The sequence below is a fragment of the Astatotilapia calliptera genome, chromosome 5 (genome assembly GCF_964374335.1).
Source record: "Astatotilapia calliptera chromosome 5, fAstCal68.1, whole genome shotgun sequence".
Lineage (NCBI taxonomy): Eukaryota > Metazoa > Chordata > Actinopteri > Cichliformes > Cichlidae > Astatotilapia > Astatotilapia calliptera.
Window position 1 is genome coordinate 22,289,854 of NC_137426.1, and position 19,056 is coordinate 22,308,909.

The window sequence follows — 19,056 nt, forward strand, 5'->3', positions numbered from 1 at the left end:
CAGGTGCAGGCTGTGTAAAGATGCCCCAGAGACAATCCAGCACATAACAGCAGGGTGCAAGATGCTAGCAGGCAAGGCATACATGGAACGCCATAACCAAGTGGCCGGCATAGTGTACAGGAACATCTGTGCCGAGTATAACCTGGAAGTCCCGAGGTCAAAATGGGAGATGCCCCCAAGGGTGGTGGAGAATGACCGAGCTAAGATCCTGTGGGACTTCCAGCGGCGAAGAAGACGGCCGTAGTGATCGATGTAGCGGTTCCGAATGACAGCAATATCAGGAAGAAGGAACACGAGAAGCTGGAGAAATACCAAGGGCTCAGAGAAGAGCTCGAGAGGATGTGGAGGGTGAAGGTAATGGTGGTCCCCGTGGTAATCGGAGCACTAGGTGCGGTGACTCCCAAGCTAGGCGAGTGGCTCCAGCAGATCCCGGGAATAACATCGGAGATCTCTGTCCAGAAGAGCGCAGTCCTGGGAACAGCTAAGATACTGCGCAGGACCCTCAAGCTCCCAGGCCTCTGGTAGAGGACCCGAGCTTGAAGGATAAACCGCCCGCAGGGGCGTGCTGGGTGTTATATATATATATATATATGACAGCAATGTCAGGAAGAAGGAACACGAGAAGCTGGAGAAATACCAAGGGCTCAGAGAAGCAAGCCTACCGCAGACATGAGCGAGACAGATAAATATGAAGGCATGCCGGCTCGGACGTCGCCCGGATCAACAAGGTCCGCGTCAGGTGATGAGGAACCAGGGCACCCTGACGAAAAGTGGGCTACTGGAACAAGAAGGCATCGGTGGGCAAGGGACGAAAACAGGGCGTTGTTGGAATGCTACTACGCAAGTAACCCCGGTGGAAGGGGCTACATGAATAGGATGAGGGACCTATGGATTCTTCGATACCCAACATCCACAATGACGGCGAAACAACTAGTAGCTCAGTGTTCCAACATTCGAAAGAAAGGACTGCTCTCACAGCTAGAGATTGACGAGGTACAACACAAATGCTACGGCAAGGAGGAGTCAGGACGCCAGGTCAGGGGGGAGATATCATCACCCCCACCCGAGATTGGGTACATAGCCCCAAGTGCGATAGGAGAAGGATCGTTGAGTGCGAGAGGAACTGACCTGAAAAATAGGATCATGGCCAAGCTTGAAACCTGGATCCCCCGTAGCCGGTTACCAAGATTACGTGAAGTACCCTCAGAAGGTCTGCTAGATGATGTTAATGCAGCACTACGGGCAATACCTACAACCACGATTACCGACACTAACAAGCTGATCTACAATACGGCAGCAGTGATCAGTGAGATGCTTGGCTACAAGTTGAACAGCCACAAGGGGCAGTACCCTCCATGGAGAAGGAGGCTAGAGGGCAAGATCAAAGTAGCACGGAGGGAGGTTAGCCAACTAACGGAGTTGCAGAAAGGTGCGACAAATAAGGTGCCTAAGAAATACAGCAAGCTGTCCATACCTGAGGCCTTGGAAACTGCCAAGCAAAGACTCACAGCCTTGGCCAGCCGCTTGAGGAGGTACACCAGAGAGATAGAAGGCAGGAGAATAAACCAGCTGTTCTCCACAGAACCAGCAAAGGTGTACTCTCAGTGGCAAGGGAACAATAAGAGAACAGCACCACCAAGGCTGGAGACGGAGCAATACTGGAAGAGCATATGGGAGAAGGATGCTGTTAGGTTTGTAGCATAAACCTATTCGCTGGAACGTTAAGACAATATAATTACACTGCTAAGCAAGACACAAGTAGGCAAAGTTCTTCATGTTACTCGTGCACGGGAGAGAACCGGACAACCGCTTAACTCCAGTTGGTCTCGTCCGTTCTCCCGTATCACTGTCCTTTTATTGAGGTTACATGAATATGCATAAGTTCATTAACATATGACGTCTACATACACAAAGAGTACCTTGCCTGTGTGTGTGTGTGTGTGTGTGTGTGTGTGTGTGTGTGTGTGGACTGCTGATCAAAGGGTCAAACATCCTTGGTCAGGAAGAGGGTAGCCTCCCCCTCACCCTAGATGGTTCATCCTAGATAACACGGTGAGGAAGTCCTGCAGTTCATCTAAACAAAGAGCACTTAGACTAGAACAGACGCAACTACGTTAATCCTACCATAAAATAATAAGACACGGTATGACCTCTCATGCTCCCAAAGTGCTGTCTAATACACACAAAGTTTGCAGACTATCAAGGATCAAAACCTCTACCAATCTACAACTAATTACAAAACTCTAAGCATATATAAGTAAATATTTCTAAGCATAAATGACAATCAACAATACAAATCTAACAGATGCAACCCATAACGGCAATGCTCAGTGGCTAGAGGATCTGAGGGCAGACCACAGCGACCTCCCTGACCAGGGTCCAGGTTTTTTTTTTAAATATCTATATATATATAGATATATAAAAAAATATATATAAAAAAATATATGTATATAAAACACCCAGCACGCCCCTGCGGGCGGTTTATCCTTCAAGCTCGGGTCCTCTGCCAGAGGCCTGGGAGCTTGAGGGTCCTGCGCAGTATCTTAGCTGTTCCCAGGACTGCGCTCTTCTGGACAGAGATCTCCGATGTTATTCCCGGGATCTGCTGGAGCCACTCGCCTAGCTTGGGAGTCACCGCACCTAGTGCTCCGATTACCACGGGGACCACCGTTACCTTCACCCTCCACATCCTCTCGAGCTCTTCTCTGAGCCCTTGGTATTTCTCCAGCTTCTCGTGTTCCTTCTTCCTGATATTGCTGTCATTCGGAACCGCTACATCGATCACTACGGCCGTCTTCTTCTGTTTGTCTACCACCACTATGTCCGGTTGGTTAGCCACCACCATTTTGTCCGTCTGTATCTGGAAGTCCCACAGGATCTTAGCTCGGTCATTCTCCACCACCCTTGGGGGCATCTCCCATTTTGACCTCGGGACTTCCAGGTTATACTCGGCACAGATGTTCCTGTACACTATGCCGGCCACTTGGTTATGGCGTTCCATGTATGCCTTGCCTGCTAGCATCTTGCACCCTGCTGTATATATATATATATATATATGGAGAGAGAGAGAGTTTAAGAATAAACTTGTTTTATAGTTATTCTCTGCCCAACTCTGCTTGGATCAACTGATCGTTGTGTTTGTGGCATTTCAAACACACATTGCCAACAGGCAAGCTGCCCTCTGGTCAACAAACTATGCATTATCAGCACTCACTTTACAGAATGTTGTCCAATTCTTATCTGATAAAGGATTTCATCTGCTCAACAGTCCTGGTTCTTCTTTGTTGTATATTCAATTTCATGACACACCAGATGTTTTCAGTTGGTGAAAGGTCTGCGCTGCAGGCAGGCCAATTCATCACCCGGACTCTCCTATTACAAAGCCATGCTGTTGCAATAGCTGCATTATGTGATTTAGCATTGCCTTGCTGAAATATGCAAGATCTTGCATGTAAAACGCAACATCTGGGAGGGAGCATATGTTGCTCTAAAACCTGCATATACCTGTCTGCATTGATGGCACCTTTCCACATTTGAAAGATGCCAATTCCAAAGGCACTAAAGCACTTTCATACTATCAGAGATTCAGGCTTTTCGAACTTAATGCTGACAACAAACTGGATAGTCCTCCTCTCTTCTCTCCTCTCTCGTCTTCAGTTTCTCCAAAGGAGATTTTCAAGTTTTGATTTGTCTTACCAAGGAACAGTTTTACACCTCACATCAGTCCTTTTTAAATTAGCTTTGGTCCAGAGAAAATTATGGCATTTCTGTGTCATGTTCACTTATGGTTTCTTCCTTACACGGTGAAGCTTTAGCCTGCATTTGTGGATGAGACAGCAAACTGTGGTCACAGTGATTTCTGGATGTGTTCTTGAGGCTGTGCAGTGATTTCAATGGCAGGATCATGCCTTCTTGTACTGTCTGAGGGCCTGGAGATTATGGGCATCCAATATTGATTTTTGGCCTTGTGTTTTTGTGCAAGGAGATTTCTCCAGATTCTCGGAATCTTTTGTCAATATTATGTGTTATAGACGATAAGATATTCAAAATGTTCACAATGTTTGAAGAAGATTATTCTTAAATTGCTCCACAATTTGTAGACAGTTGTGCTCATCTTTAACATGCTAAGATGCTCTTTTATTTACCAAATCATGTTACTGAGCAGTTGCCAGCAGTTGCCACTGCACAGACTCAAACTTTTTTTTCACGTGACTGTATTTACAGTGATGCTGTGCTTTTCCAGTTAGAATAATTAGATGCAAATGCTGCCATCAAATTCCAAGCTAATATTGAGCTGAGGTAATATTTCTCATGAAATGTTAAAATGTTTCAGTTTAAACACGTGGTGTATTTTCTCTGTTCTGATATGAACAAAATGTGGATTTATGAGATTTTCAGAGCACTGCATTCTATCTTTACTTACATATTACAACATATTACAAAACAACCCAACATTTTGGAGCAGGGCTATTATATACCACTGCTGGTATATACCTTATATTTTGTCTTCTTTCAACTGTATTGCATGCTTCATCCTGTCACCCCAATGTTACAAGCTCCTTAATCATGGGATGTACTTAGTTCTTCACAGGACTGCACAGACTCAAACTTTCTTTCTCACATGACTGTATTTACAGTGATGCTGTGCTTTTCCAGAAAGGAACTTATAAAAAAAATAGCAATTCTGGTTTTGTATCTGCTTATTTATGACACAAGGTGTGACAAATTTCGTGTTAAACTTAATTCTACAAATCAGTTGTATTGAATGCAAATTCTATGCAATCTAAGCATTAAAGTAATATTAAACAAATTATTTGTTTTTTGGTTTGGTTTATTAATTTGCAAAAATTAAAGATTAAGGTATTTTGCTAACTGCTTACAAATCCTAACCAGAACACGAACGAGTTATCTTACACGAGTAGCGTACACTGTCCTTTTTTTTTTTAAATAAAATAAATAAATAAAAAATAAATAAAAAATACATTTCCTTACGACGCTGCGGTCTCTCGTCCGTTATTGAAACCAGAGGCATTTACCGACACTCCCCAACAATTTGCTGAGAGTCATCAATTATGCAGGGTAGCCGCACGCACTGGGAAGGAAGATAGCAGCAACAATATGGCGACAGCCGCATTTACTCCCGGCTCTTTCTCACATCTGCAGTTCGGTGACAGCTGTCTGGATTTCTGTTAATGCGAGAAAAAGTAAGTAGACCTTATTTTTTCTGCTTTGTCTTTTATTTCACGTCACGGGATGGATCTCGGTCTTACTTTGTCGACTGACTGCATCCCAGTGCCGCAGAGCGGTCCCTCTCTCAGCATCTTTTCCCAGCGTCTGTGGAGGGCTCCTTGCCAGTACATGGACTAATATGTAAGCGGGGCGGCAGGCAGAAGTAGCCAAGATGTGATTTATGGAATGAAAAACAGCCATCGAAATGCGACGTGGTAGAAAAAGGGGAGACGGGAGGTTGTTAAGGGAGTTGGCCCGCCGCTGGATAATAGGCTATGACATTTCAGTGTGTCGGGATGTAAAACACAGCCTACGCATATAAGTGAGATCATGTCAAACTTCTGTCAGTGGCTACAGCAACTATGGTGTGTGCTCTCAATGGCTACGCGAATAATGCGCCCCTGGCAAAAAATCATCCTCCCAGCATTTCCAGCTTTGTGCCATTATTTTCTAGGCTAACTGATAGTTTTACCCCCTCCTCTGCCACCCCCACACTCCACCTCTGTGCCCCCCTCCCTCTTTCAGTCTCTTTGGAGACTGTATTGCAGGAAGAGGTAGGTGCGTCTGTAGTTTGGCAGTCCTCAAAGGGGACCACGACACCCCTTTCTAGTCTTTTCGTGCAGTATTTCCCGCGGTGGTGGTACTCTGTAAACCTGCATCACAAGGAGTCTATAGATCTCCGAGGTCTATAGATACGGGTGCGGTGGCTAAGCTGTAACATTAAGGCCATTTTAGTTTCGTTTATTTTCTGCAAAAAGCCCAATTTCACTTTCTGTTGGGCGAACTGGGTTGTGCTGACTTCGTGTGTGTTTTTGTCGGTCCAGAAATGAGTATTCGGGATGTAGCTTGTGCATTTAACTGACCTACTAGAGTCAGAGCCCATATAGCAGCAGTAAACCACACTGCAGTATTTTAGGCTATGGCCCTATAGAACAACGGCGCGCCTCAGTAACAGTGGACTTTACCCTGGACTGCACAGGCTACATATCAGCATCACCAGGCCACTTTCATGGCAAGACGTAGAATATTAAAGAGGGAGTGGGTGGTCTTAATCCCACAAAGGGTAGAAGTTCTCTAAGAAATAGGAAGATGTGTGCTTGATTTGTGTTCAGTTTTACCGCACAGCTCCCTGAAGGGAAGAGCTCTGTAATAATTGTTTCTCTTTCCTCGTCTGTTCTCTGAGGACAAACGGGTTCAGATGAATAATCAACTCATCAAATTCCCACTCAGGACATCAAAACTTCGGGCCTACCTGAAATAGAGTCAGCTCTGTCATCCCCGTATATGATATGAGGGGGTTACTTGAGCCCCCTTTCATATTTGGCAAGCAGCTTATTTTCTCAGCAACGCTTTCGTTTTGATGGCATTTAGAGGCTGGCAACGTTTAGACTTCGCTGCAGGAAATGAAGGATGAAGTTCTGTCCGATCCATGTGACTCTGATGCAAGAGCCCCGTACGCCTCCTACTCTGGAGCACAGTTGTCTCCGCGGTGTCCTGATAGCTTCATCACATGTCAGGTCATCATCAGAGAGAGAGAGAGAGCCGAATCAAAAGCTTCTCTTTTCTTCACCGGGAGTACGGCCGCTGTGCGCCTGGATGCCTTTCCTATGCGCAGAGGGCGCAGCGTCACGGCTCTTTTTCAATGGGAGGCAACTGAGGCTCTCGGAGTTTTGGGGCTTTTCTATCATCCATTCCTTATTTTCACTTTGAGCGGATTTTAATCAAACCGAGACCGGGTTGGCTCTGCGGAATTTAGCTCCGGCTGTGTGCGGTAGCATTCACTGCAAATTATGTAAGAGTGACCCGAGCGGCGCTTTTAATTCGAGAAAAAGTCCTATTTTTGCACTTTTTAAAAATGTTTTTCATGTTATCCTTTAAGTTTTGCTGGAAATCATAAAAACGACATCTGCAAAATTTCGAGCAGTTTTACTGCCTGTTTTTTTTTTTTTTTTTTTTTTAGATTTGTCCCAGCTTTACCTGTGAGTGCACACGAACTGCTGGTCATGCTATTGCATCCTGGTTTGAATCACCTTGACGGATCAATTGATGTAGCGTTGGTGGAAGGAGACTTGGAGGTTGTGCCGTGGTTGGGTTACTTAAATCGGACTTCGTTCCCCTTCTTTTTTTCCAACATATACTCAGATACCGGGTTGCCGGATCTCTCTCTGCCTGTGGATTGCTTTTGAGTTCGTTTTTGATTTATACCCAGGTCTGTAACCTTGCCATTGTTCCCCTAAATGTTTTGCACACACTCATGTTTGAATTTTTGACTTGACTGTTTAATAAAGTGTATTATAGAGCATGCACAGCCATCTGGGGACTGAAATCTATCTATTCAGGGTGCATGAAGACAGTATTATAACCTTACTTTTAAGCAATGAGTCAGAGTATGAGAGGCTAAATAACAGTGACCAATTCATAAAATCATTTATGCATTACTGTGTGAAACGGTTCTGTGCCTAAGAATGTTAAACGATTATAAATCAGTAATTAATAAAGTTAATCAATCATTTAACTGTTGTTACAGGATGTCGGATACCAGGAATGTGGCATTTGTAAAGTGTATCACAGTAGGGGTCAGGTGGATGAATTTGTCACACTGAATCATAAAAACTGTGATTTATGGGCAAGCTAAATGTATTTTAAAGCCAGCTCATCATGCACAGTGAATATTTACATTATCATCATGGATGAAACCCCACCCTGACTCGCATTAAGTTTATTAAGTTCTTTTGGTGACAGTGTTCTCATGTCTGACTTTACTGAAATGAGAAATGTCTGGTGCTTTCTGGCTTGTGTGTTTGTTTTGCACTGAAGAGGGCTGAATTTGCCTGTGTGCACTTAACATTTCTACTAGCAGCAAGAGCTGTTTGAACTCCACCATAGCTTAGTTTTTCCATATCTGGGTTTATCATTTCCATAGCTGAAAGCTGCACATACGCTGCTGCAGAGTTGGATATCTCTTCTAGTGAGAGCTACCACTTTCACATTATGGTTTTTCATTTTATTCTTCACTACTTTAGGCGCTGTGTAGCTGCAAATAAAATGTAAAGTAAATGCAGAATTTAATGTCAGATATATTTTGAAGGAGAGGCTATCAGACGTACAGTGCATAAACTCAAGAAGAGAAAACTTGACACGTCTCCTTGTTATGTAAAGTTGGGGTCACAGAGGTGAGAACAAAAGGGAATTCAATGCTGTCTGTGTGCCTCAGTCATTAAGGCTGATGGTTAGATGCTTGCACTTTTTATGTCTTTTAACCCTCTTTTTCTCTTTGTTGAGTATCTGTTCTCACTCTTCCACCCTTTATCGTTGTCTTCCTATCAGAGCTGGATGTCTGGGATGGAAAACAAATAAAGAGGAAATAGCTGCAGGATGAAAACATGGCCGCACCCCTTCTTGCACCCCCAGGACCTGACAGCTTCAAGAAATTCACCCCGGAGTCACTCGCTAATATCGAGAAACGCATCAAAGAAGAGAAGAACAAGAAGCCGCCCAAGCCAAGATCAGACAGCAGTCACCGCGACACATCCGACGAAAATGAGCCCAAGCCCAACAGTGACCTGGAGGCTGGGAAGAGCCTGCCGTTCATCTACGGCGATATCCCTGATGGAATGGTGGCCACACCACTGGAGGATTTGGACCCGTTCTACCTGAATCAGAAAGTAAGTTGTTATACAGCCTTACTCCACTAAACAAATGTCCTCTTCTTACCAGACAAACACTACATATATTAAATCAAGTTTAAGGATTCCAACTCTCTTGAATTCTCTGAATAGTATTAAACCATTGTCCTGAACCCCCTGATGGGCAACTGCCATCACTGTAAACTTAACACATTAGGTGATTTGAAATGAACAACAAATTTAGATCTCATATCACTTCAAGCAGAAAAATCAAATTATTGTTACCACAGAGCTAGAGATAACAAAGATGACCTTGAGGCAATCAAGTGCTTTTCAAAACTATTTTTTAGTCATGGTACTGGGGCTTCGAGGCAGTCATTAGAGTGTGCTTTGATAATATAAAATATCTGTGAGTTTACATATATGTTTTTTTTTACTACACTTGTACAATGAAAGCAAAGCTGAGGAAGAAGGACATTTGGCTCGTGCAACACTGCAGGGCTGCTGTGGAATGCAGTTCTTGGGCAGCGGTTAGTCTCGGGTTTCTGCAGGGTTGATTAATAATATGTGTTAATGCATAATAAAGATGATGTAACAGCTGGAGGGGACGACAAATTTGCCTTCATGTTTCAGTGCTATTGTGAACTGAATTCTGTTACGACAAAGCAAACTCCCACATAACAAGTGCTCTGTCAGGATGGCGGAGGAGAAAAAACGATCTAACTGGATTGTGTTTATCAGCGCAGCATATGTGTGTGATTTCTTTTTTGAGTTTTAGTGTTAAACAGTACATTTCTTTAATTTTAAAATAGATAAACCAGAAAAAATCAAAGGTTTTCTCAGTGTTCTCTCAAAATCATTGTTACGCAGCGTTTGTACCAAACTCCAAACTCATATTTCCCCCCCAAATCATGTATTTCTTATTAATGAGACCCACGGCGCTGAGATTCCTGTCACTCCATACTAGGAAAAGAGGAATGAGTAGTGGAAGGCAGAAGATGGCAGAAGAGGACAGGGAGTGGAGAGAAAAAGGCTGGAGTGTGCAATAGTACTTTCAGCTGTGTATAGGTGGGGAGTAGCCAGTCTCCAGTGTGGTAGCAGGGATAATGTGTAAGAGAATCTGTGGGCTCTGTAGACGCCAGAAGCCCAGTCAGCAAGACTCGTGATCTCAACGAGAAGCACTTCCTCGTAGCCTGGATGGAACTATTAAGTACATGTGCCTTTTCTTATCTATTGAGCCAAAGCCCTGATTCAGTAGTGTGTATATATATATATATATATATATGTATATATATATATATATATATATACACACACTACTGAATCAGGGATATTCAGTTGGAATATTCAGCATTCTTAAAAAAAAAAAAAGTGTAAAAATGTCATTTTGTTACATGAAACATTAAATTTAATGAAATCTGGTCAAATGAAATTTACTTGATTCAGTTTATGTTAAGCTGTTCGTTAGCTGTTATGTTTTCTGATAATGATTTATTATTTGAATAAATAAACATTTGTCTTTATATATTTCATTTGCTATTTTCTTAAAATAATTGCTTCATGTTTACAAAGGCCAAGAATAATTTTTCAGATTGATCTAAATCTTCCTGCAGAGTTTTCTTTTAAACAGTAGTGTAATGATAATCAACCCCCTGTGTATTTATATGCTCTTACTGTCCAGATGATTTGCGGTACATGGCGGAAGTATTCTTTAAAATGGTTATGATGACATGATAACATCTACATTATCAGTATACAGGGTTCTGCTTCAAACGAAGTAGCATAGCATAGTATTTCCACATGGTCTTTGACCAGAATATCATGCGAGAGGTCTTTTAGACTTATATTTCTTCTGTTGGTACAAAAGTTAATATAATACCGTATAATTGCTGCAGGTACACTTATGTGCTGTGTCAACATGCATAAGCTAAATAAGATCACTCAGAAATATAAAAATGCCTCACTGGCGACTTACAGCCACAGTCCTTAGTTTGTTTGTTTTTTAATCCTCTGAGCAGCTCTGTTGGTGCAGCTGTGACTATGCTGCATGGCTGAAGAACACATTTACACTAAATTAGGTAAATAAGGTATGGGTGCTAAACTTTTACACTTCCATCCATCTTTGGCTTCACTGATTCCTGCATACAGTATGTGTTTCTGAACATATCAATACAGGTTTTGATTTCTCTTTATTCTGCTCAGTCATGATTTGCTTCCCTTATCGCAGCTAATTATGTGGTGAATTAGCAACATCATACCATCTTTCGTACCAGTGAACTGCCTAATCCACTCATGTATTTAACTTTGATCATAACCATGGAATTTACTCTAGTTAGTTAGTTCCTCTTACTCCCCCCCCCCCCCCTGTTTCTGCAATCACCTTTTCGGGCTGCTCGTCTCCTCTGCTCAACCCACCATCGCTCACCGCTGCGCTGTGTGTCAATGAGTGTGTCTGAGCGCGTTCATGTGTGTTTGCGTGTGTGTTACCATCAGCTGCAGCTGCAGGAAACCTGATCACAGCACTTTAATGCAGTGTTAAAGTGGTACTGTGTGGAGAAAAAGAAGCTCTGGTTTTGTTAGTTTGAAAGCTTGATGTGCTTTCTGTATGTGGCATTTCTGTAACTGTCGTATTCTAGCAGCACCCAGTCTACCAGTCTGCACAGGCTTGTGCAGGGCAGCAACTGCTAGTGGGTGCACAAGGGGAGCTCACAGCGAAAAGAGCGGTTGCTTCTGAAGCTCAGCATGTAGCACTGCACACACCATTACATTATGTCCCTATCCCATCATCTCTGTCAGTGTGTTTGTCTATCTCCTTTACTCCCCTTTCTCCTCTCCTTTCCGCTGCCTCCTCTCTAGCATGTTCTTTTCTTTCGCGTTGTAGTAAATTAGAATGAAGCCCAGGCTTTAGTGCTCTGTCTGAGTCCTCAGTCTCTGATGACACAGCATCCTCCTGTTCTGAGCTGAGTGAGGAACGGATAGAGGGAGGGGAGGGGGGTTGAATGTGCTTTCACTGCTAGCCAGGTTGGTATTAAGAGGGAAGGTAGGGTAAGGGGTGGAAAGTGTTTGGTTTTTGTTTGCAGCACAGCATATGGGTAAGGAAGTGGGATGACGCAGTTTTTCTGATACAGGTGAATTAGCTTTGAGTCATTCATATTTAGATGCGACCGTCTGTCCACTGAGTTTCGACGGCAGCGAATGAGCTATATTTGCTGACACTTAGTAATTAATTAACATGTCTCGTGATGCTGGTTTGCCATAAAGGAAGTGCTATGGAAATAATACTTTGTCAAGTCTAACAATACTTTTACTTTTCCATAAATTTATTCTAGATTGACTTTGTCCATACCAGGTACACTTTACAGATTGGGTTTTTGACCGTTCTCGCTTGCAAAAGTGTACCAGATCACGACAGAAATAATATCTACTTTGCCACTTTATTGTTTGGTCAGCATCTTAAAAGGGTAAAAAACTGCATGTTTGTCTGGTTTGGGTTATAAATGATTCTAATGTAATCGTTTGTGCATTTTTGTTTGATCTGCTTTATACATTTTTTATGTCCATCTTCTAATACATGTGCTGATCACAAAGACTTAATTGTTGTCAGTTTCATAAAGAAGTAATTAAGAGAAATAAACCACCTCTTCCCTGCGACTTACTATAATCTCCCCTTTAAGATTTCATTGAGCTTTCTTTGTTTCTCTTTCGTCCTCTTCTCATCTCTAAGTTTCTCTCTCTGCTGCATGCCTACCAATTCCTCCTACTCCTCCTCCTCCCTCCATCTACCCATCCATCTCAGGTTTGGCTCTCTCATCTCTGCAGCTCTTTGGCTTTCTGTTCTGCATCACTCCCCCTCCATCCTCTTATCTGTCTCTCTTTGGCTCTCTTTGCTTGTGTCCCGTACCTCCATGTGTCCGCTCCATGCAAACACAAGCACATCTGCAAGTAGACTGCCATTGTAGCTGCATTCTGTCTCCTGATTCTTGCATGTGCTTTGTTGAGAGTTATTATCATTTCCACAGCTTTGCAGCAAAGGTGGCTTGGTAGAATGAAGCCCGACCTGCTGAGTCGTGCATTTAAAGGTGTGCATATTCATTTGTTTATAGCAATATAGATCAGTGCTATTGTGATAAGCGTATGCACTGTACCTTCATGCACTTTGTGTGAATGACTGCAGTAATCATTATGTGCCGCACAGTCATTTGTTTGGTACTTATCTACTATAGCCACTCTATTTGATTGTATGTTTATCCATTTGAAGAGATGCAATTGAACCACTCGTTCACTACATGTTAAATATTTTCATCCCGCTGGAATGCTTTGTGAAGGCTAAAACCTTAATTTCATATTGATGAACTGATTCACTGTCTGTGATCCTACTTTACAGAGTTTGTTCAAGAAATTAATTAAACCAGGGAAAATTGTTCTGTCAGTTAGGCGCTTTGAAGAATTTAAACAGTCAAAGTTATCCTTCACACATTCACTCAGCTGCTGATTTCATTGGTTGGACTCAGGATGGTGGCTGCTAACGATGGCATGCTTCACGTGTGTGCCTGTTTTCTTGTGCAGGTCCTTCCATCTAGTTTTATTCTTTAAAAACTGTGAAAAGTGAATTCCAGTTTACAAAATACTCTTATAATTTATATCTGACCACAAAGATTTGCTCCCATTTTTGGGATCAGGAACAAAAGTTGGACTGTCCTTTTTTTTTACTCATATGTTTTTACTCATACGTTAGTTCGACTTTTTTTTTTTTAAGAATATGACTTAGGATGTGCAAAAATAGCCTGTAAAAATGACACGTTTACTAAAAGAATTCATTCATTCACTATATATAAGGTTCAGCGATTCATTGATTATATGATCAATTAAGGAAACTGCCTGACATTTGCGAACCTTGTAGTAATCATGCCAAGTTTGCGTCTGTCTCCAGGCTGAGACAATTCATAAAGTAGTTAGAAAGCCTTTACAATTGAGTCTACGGAAGTTTCTGCATTCCCAATGCAGCAGAGGGTGACCTGGAGTACTGTGAAAAAATCTTGATCCACTCCTCTTTTCTGTGCTGCTAAGGAGCCAGACGTTCTTGTAGTTTTGGTTTTTTTTGTGGATACCATCTGCCTTTTCTGTCATTTTCAGTCCAGTCCTTTGAAAATAATCACAGACACACTGCTAGTGCATTAAAAACATGAATAGATAATGAGACACACACAGTAGAAAACTATCACTCATGGATTGACCTCCCCAGAGCTCGGACCTCAAAATTACCGAAGGAGTGTGGGATCATCTTGACAAAGAACATAATAAGACAGTCAACATCCACAGACGAGCATTGAATGTCCTCGAGGAAGCCTGGAGAACTATTCCTGAAGACTGCTTAAATTACAAAAAAGGCTTGGCAAATTGTACAAGCTCTGTTTTTGCCTTATAGACTATATTTCGATGTTTGCTTGTTCATGCTTCAATAAATTGCAGCACCTTTCCACCCTGTATTCTTAGCAAACGGGATGGGTAAAGATATACCATACTACAATATGGATTACTATACAATAGAGACTCAGGTTTTATGATGACTCAGGTTTTTAAAAGCATCAGTAAACCCATATGACTTATCTATCGCAATATCCTTGACATTGATTAGCCTATCATAGTCTTGCACAGTGGGCATATGCTGCTAATGAGATATTCCTGTTCTTCCATCCCAATGCTGTATTGGTGAGCGAAAACCTTCACTTGACCTCTGGGAGAGATTTACCCTTTGGACAAGACTTGGACAAGTCTGTGATTTCCTCTTTTTTCTGTGGTCATTAAGTAGATAATCCTTTTTATTTTTCAAAAAAAAAAAAAAGAAAGTAAGAGGATATTTTGAGTAGTGGTTATGATCTATGGACAAAAAGCAGCAGGGAAGGGAAAAGGAGGGGAAGAGTAAGGAGTTGTCTGATCTAGAGGATACATTTTGTCTTTAGCCAGACTAAGGGAACTATTTTTGATTTAATTAGTTTTCTGGACACCACTTGATTCAGGACACTTTGAGTCGCCTCCTCGTTTCTTTTCCCCTGGTGGATATCCCAAACTCACGGTGTGTGTATTAGTGATGTGGTTACTAAAGACCAAATGCATCTATCATATGGGTTATCACTACAGAAGTACAAGGATTCCTCGTCCTTTTCGTCTTCTTCTTCTTATCATTACTGTTACTATTATTATTTCCATATCGATTAGCTCAATGAACTGAGCTAACTGATAATTGATATCCATCCATAACATTTTATGAATGCAAGCTCACTGCGATATAAATGATTAGCTTTTGAACTAAGAGGATAGAATTGCTGTTCTTCAGTGAGGGCATAACAAAGAACATGATCAGTTTTCTCCATATAGTGGCAGCTGATATTGTCAGTGATGTCATAAAGACGCAGAAGAGGCTGTTGTGAACAAAGACAAATATCCAGGCAGCGTCCACATTCATAACTCACTTACATTTACATCCAAACAACACATTTATAAATTGTCAGTGAACCATCTCTAAACTGTATTGCATGTAGATACAGAAAAAAAGAACAAGTGCTTGCAGCAGCTGCAGCTATGAATGCACAGTATCCCTGTGTTTGTTTGCAAATAATCCCTCTTACTGTCACCTCCCATAGTTTTGTCCAACACTGGGCTCAAACATCCACAAACGTCCACAAACAAACACACAATGCTGTCTCACCCCAGTGCCCAGCCCCACTTGGCCCGGTGCTGTTTATGGGTGGGGACCGGAGCAGTCGTTGAGAGCCTAGAGTCAGCAGATCTGCCCTGATCGATGACAGCATTTGCCATCTCCTTCCAGTAAGAGCTTTAAACTTGGGATGAAGAGAGACATTTGGCCACGAAAAGGAGAGTTTCCCATGTGCCTGTCTGCTGATCCTGAAGCTGCTCAAAGCTTTTATCAGGGGGAAAGCTGGCCAGGGCAAAGTCCCAGTCTGATGTAAGAAGGACAGAACTGTAACCCTGATTCCTGGGTGAATGATCACCCATGTCAGTAGAGACTCTTACTGCTGCTTTCTATGTACCTTTATCTCTTTATTACCGTTTTTAACCTGTATACTTAGATCATTGCAGGGTAATTATTTCCAAATACGTATAGTCACAAACCAATAAGCAGGAAGCACAGTATAAACTCCAGTATTACAATCAGCCTTGTAGATACAGAAGAAACCAGTGTATTCAGAGGTCAGCTCAGTAAGCTCTATCATCATACTTTCAATAAGATAATATGAAGGTCTTCAGACTGTTTACTGAATATTTGACATAGAAGTGTTTGTAGGGTTTGTCTGTCTCACTATCTCTGTCTCTCTCTCTTTTTCAGACGTTTATAGTCTTAAACAAGGGGAAAACACTCTTCCGCTTCAGTGCCACGCCCTCCTTGTACATCATAAGTCCTTTTAATCTATTTAGGCGAATAGCTATTAAAATTTTGATACATTCATATCCTTTCAAGTTATTTGATTTGTTTGCCTTATAGTGAATGAAAACATTTTTTCTGTTTGCTGTTGAAGTGGCCAGCTCATTGTAAGTTATTTTAATGAACTATAAGGACTAAATGTCCCTGCTGACTGCTCTTCTTTAAGTTTGTCTTTAATGTTAAAGCCATATTTCAGTTATTATGGACGCAACTGTTCAGTCTTTCCTTAACTGTGTTCTCACGCTATTCAGCATGATCATCATGTGTACGATTTTGACCAACTGCATATTCATGACATTCAGCGATCCCCCGGAGTGGTCCAAGCAAGTAGAGTAAGTCCACCTCCATACTTCTCCTCAGCAGTCATATCCTCATTTGATGTTCTCCTCACCTTTTTTGTCCTCTTCTTTTTTTTGTCCTTGAAAGGTATACCTTTACAGGTATCTATACGTTTGAGTCACTCACAAAAATTGTTGCCCGAGGTTTTGCCATCGACGGGTTCACCTTTCTCAGAGACCCTTGGAACTGGCTGGACTTCATGGTCATTTCAATGGCGTAAGTACTTCAGAACACATTGATTTGTAATCAACAAAAATACGACTTCTCCCATATGAAAGATAAAACTCGCAGCTTGAAAACGGCACAGATAAATATGCACTGTCTGAGTCTTCTTTTGCAATCTTGACTCAGATTATATTTGTATTTAAAGTTTATATTTTATTGATCATAGAACAGCCAACAACTGCGACTTTGAGAAGTTGAAAGATTGGAATCAGATCAGGGTGTTTGTGCATCCTTCAAAAGTCTCGAAACTTCTTAAAAACAAATTTTCTGTTATAAGGCGTTTAAAATGATTGAATTGACTTAACTTCAGTTGGGATGGGTCCTAAAAGTTTTCAGTCTGCCATACGTATTGATAATAAACACATAAGGACAGTCTCTTTTCCTTAGTTTTCTTTAGTTTTATCTTATTCTCTTTTTCCTGAGCTAACATAATAACGTATTTAAAGTGGTATGGGAAAGGTCCTAAACTTAAATTTAACTGCTGATGCCAGCAATACTTTTCTAAAAAGTTGAAACATTAACATGTTTACCATATGAAAGTTTCTGGCATATTGTACTCATACTTCATAGCACAGTACCTGCATTCATTTTAGAAATAAGCTCCTTATTTGATCATTTTCTATTCAGCCGTCATACTTCTTTAGTTTCTGAGCTATTTTGTTCTGGCCCATCTTAAATGAGCTCAGGGAGTTTCTGGATGCATTTTGCTGTTGATAATATGGTATTAAAATGCATTTGTTTATGCACTGATAAATTTTAGGTTTTGTTAAGGTTTTCAGAAGTGCTCCTGAGCCCATTTAATGATTTCCACTGCAGAATTATTAGTCTGATCTTGATGCATTCCCACCTGCTGGCAAGAAGCTTGGGGCCATTCAGTACTGGTTTTCAGCCTCGTCCCTCGCATAGAAACTCTAAATTATACCATACACTTCTCAATTTAGGGTTCAAAAATTCTTAAAGCTCCCCTCACTGTGACGTCTGAAAGACCCCACCTACCTGGGATGCTTTTAACCCCCCTGGCAAATTAAAAAAAAAAAATCAAACATCAGTTTGCTTATATGAGTTTTAATCTGACACTTTTGTGCAATTTATCAGTCATAGTAACAAAGTACAGTACGCACATTTTATGTTAAATACTCATATAAGCTCAGAATGATTTGAACATTGTTAAACTGGGGTTTTATTTGTGATTCTACACACTGGCATGTTTCTTATCAACACTTTTTTCATTGCCAGTTTGCTCTTGCCTGGGTATAGATTATGAATTTCTTTCCTTTTTCCTGTTTGCCAAGTCGTGCATGTGTGAAGGCAACAGGGGTTAGTTAATTTGAGAGAATGAAACCATTTATCGCTTTATTCACAGTTAAAGTGATTGTAAGTTGTAAGTAAAGTTGATTGTAATGCACTCAAAATAATATTCATGCCCAAAAACGCTTTAGTGTAATTTAATTACATATAAATTTTACAGTACAAGGTAAAACAAAATTTTCTTGATTTGCATACATCCAGTTTATACCAAGCAAATTTTCCTTACCAGTTAATTATTTGGATAAATAAATCATGGATTTTATATTTTTCTGTTGCATTTTGCATTTTTGGGTGTGATTTGTGTTGATATTTTTAAAATGAAACACTTCAACACAATGACTAATCCACATCACTCCATCACAGTTGCTGATGATGCTTATTCACATAGTCTGTATTAACCTCTTTCTTTCTTTCCCCTGGTCAGCATGGCTGCTGAGTAACTGTATCTGATCCACCTTGCAGGTATATAACAGAGTTTGTAAACCTAGGCAATGTGTCAGCTCTGCGTACGTTCAGGGTTCTGAGGGCTTTGAAAACAATTTCAGTTATCCCAGGTAAGAGAGTCCAGGTGTTTGTGTTTGCGGGTGGGCGAGCCACGGGGTTGATGTTAGGTGTGGTTTTGTTCCACTCCCTCTCCTCTCCTCTTCTCTCTGCGTTCTCTTCCCACTGGTTGAACAGGTGTTCTTGCTCTCACCGTGGTGTCCCTCCTGGTCTTCGATGGTGGTGCTGGTGTCGTGTTCTTGCGCATACGTGCGTGTAGTTATCGTGTGTGTGTGTTGTGTGTCATGGGGCTCTGTTCTGTGTGTCATCCTACCTTGTTACAGATATATAACAGAGTTTGTGGACCTTGGGAATGTCTCGGCGCTGAGAACGTTCAGGGTTCTCCGA

At 41.5% G+C, this 19,056-nt stretch overlaps 1 protein-coding gene across 1 annotated transcript in view; it reads left to right on the forward strand.

Moving 5' to 3' along the window:
• Positions 1-8,566: 8,566 nt before the first annotated feature.
• scn8ab (sodium channel, voltage gated, type VIII, alpha subunit b) overlaps positions 8,567-19,056 on the forward strand; it is a 46,037-nt gene continuing 35,547 nt past the window's right edge. Inside the window, exons 1-5 of the mRNA XM_026168104.2 lie at positions 8,567-8,894; positions 16,201-16,319; positions 16,539-16,628; positions 16,723-16,851; positions 18,631-18,722. Of these exons, the coding sequence (XP_026023889.1) occupies positions 8,613-8,894; positions 16,201-16,319; positions 16,539-16,628; positions 16,723-16,851; positions 18,631-18,722 (712 nt within the window). The 5' untranslated portion in view covers positions 8,567-8,612. The remainder of the gene's footprint in view (positions 8,895-16,200; positions 16,320-16,538; positions 16,629-16,722; positions 16,852-18,630; positions 18,723-19,056) is intronic.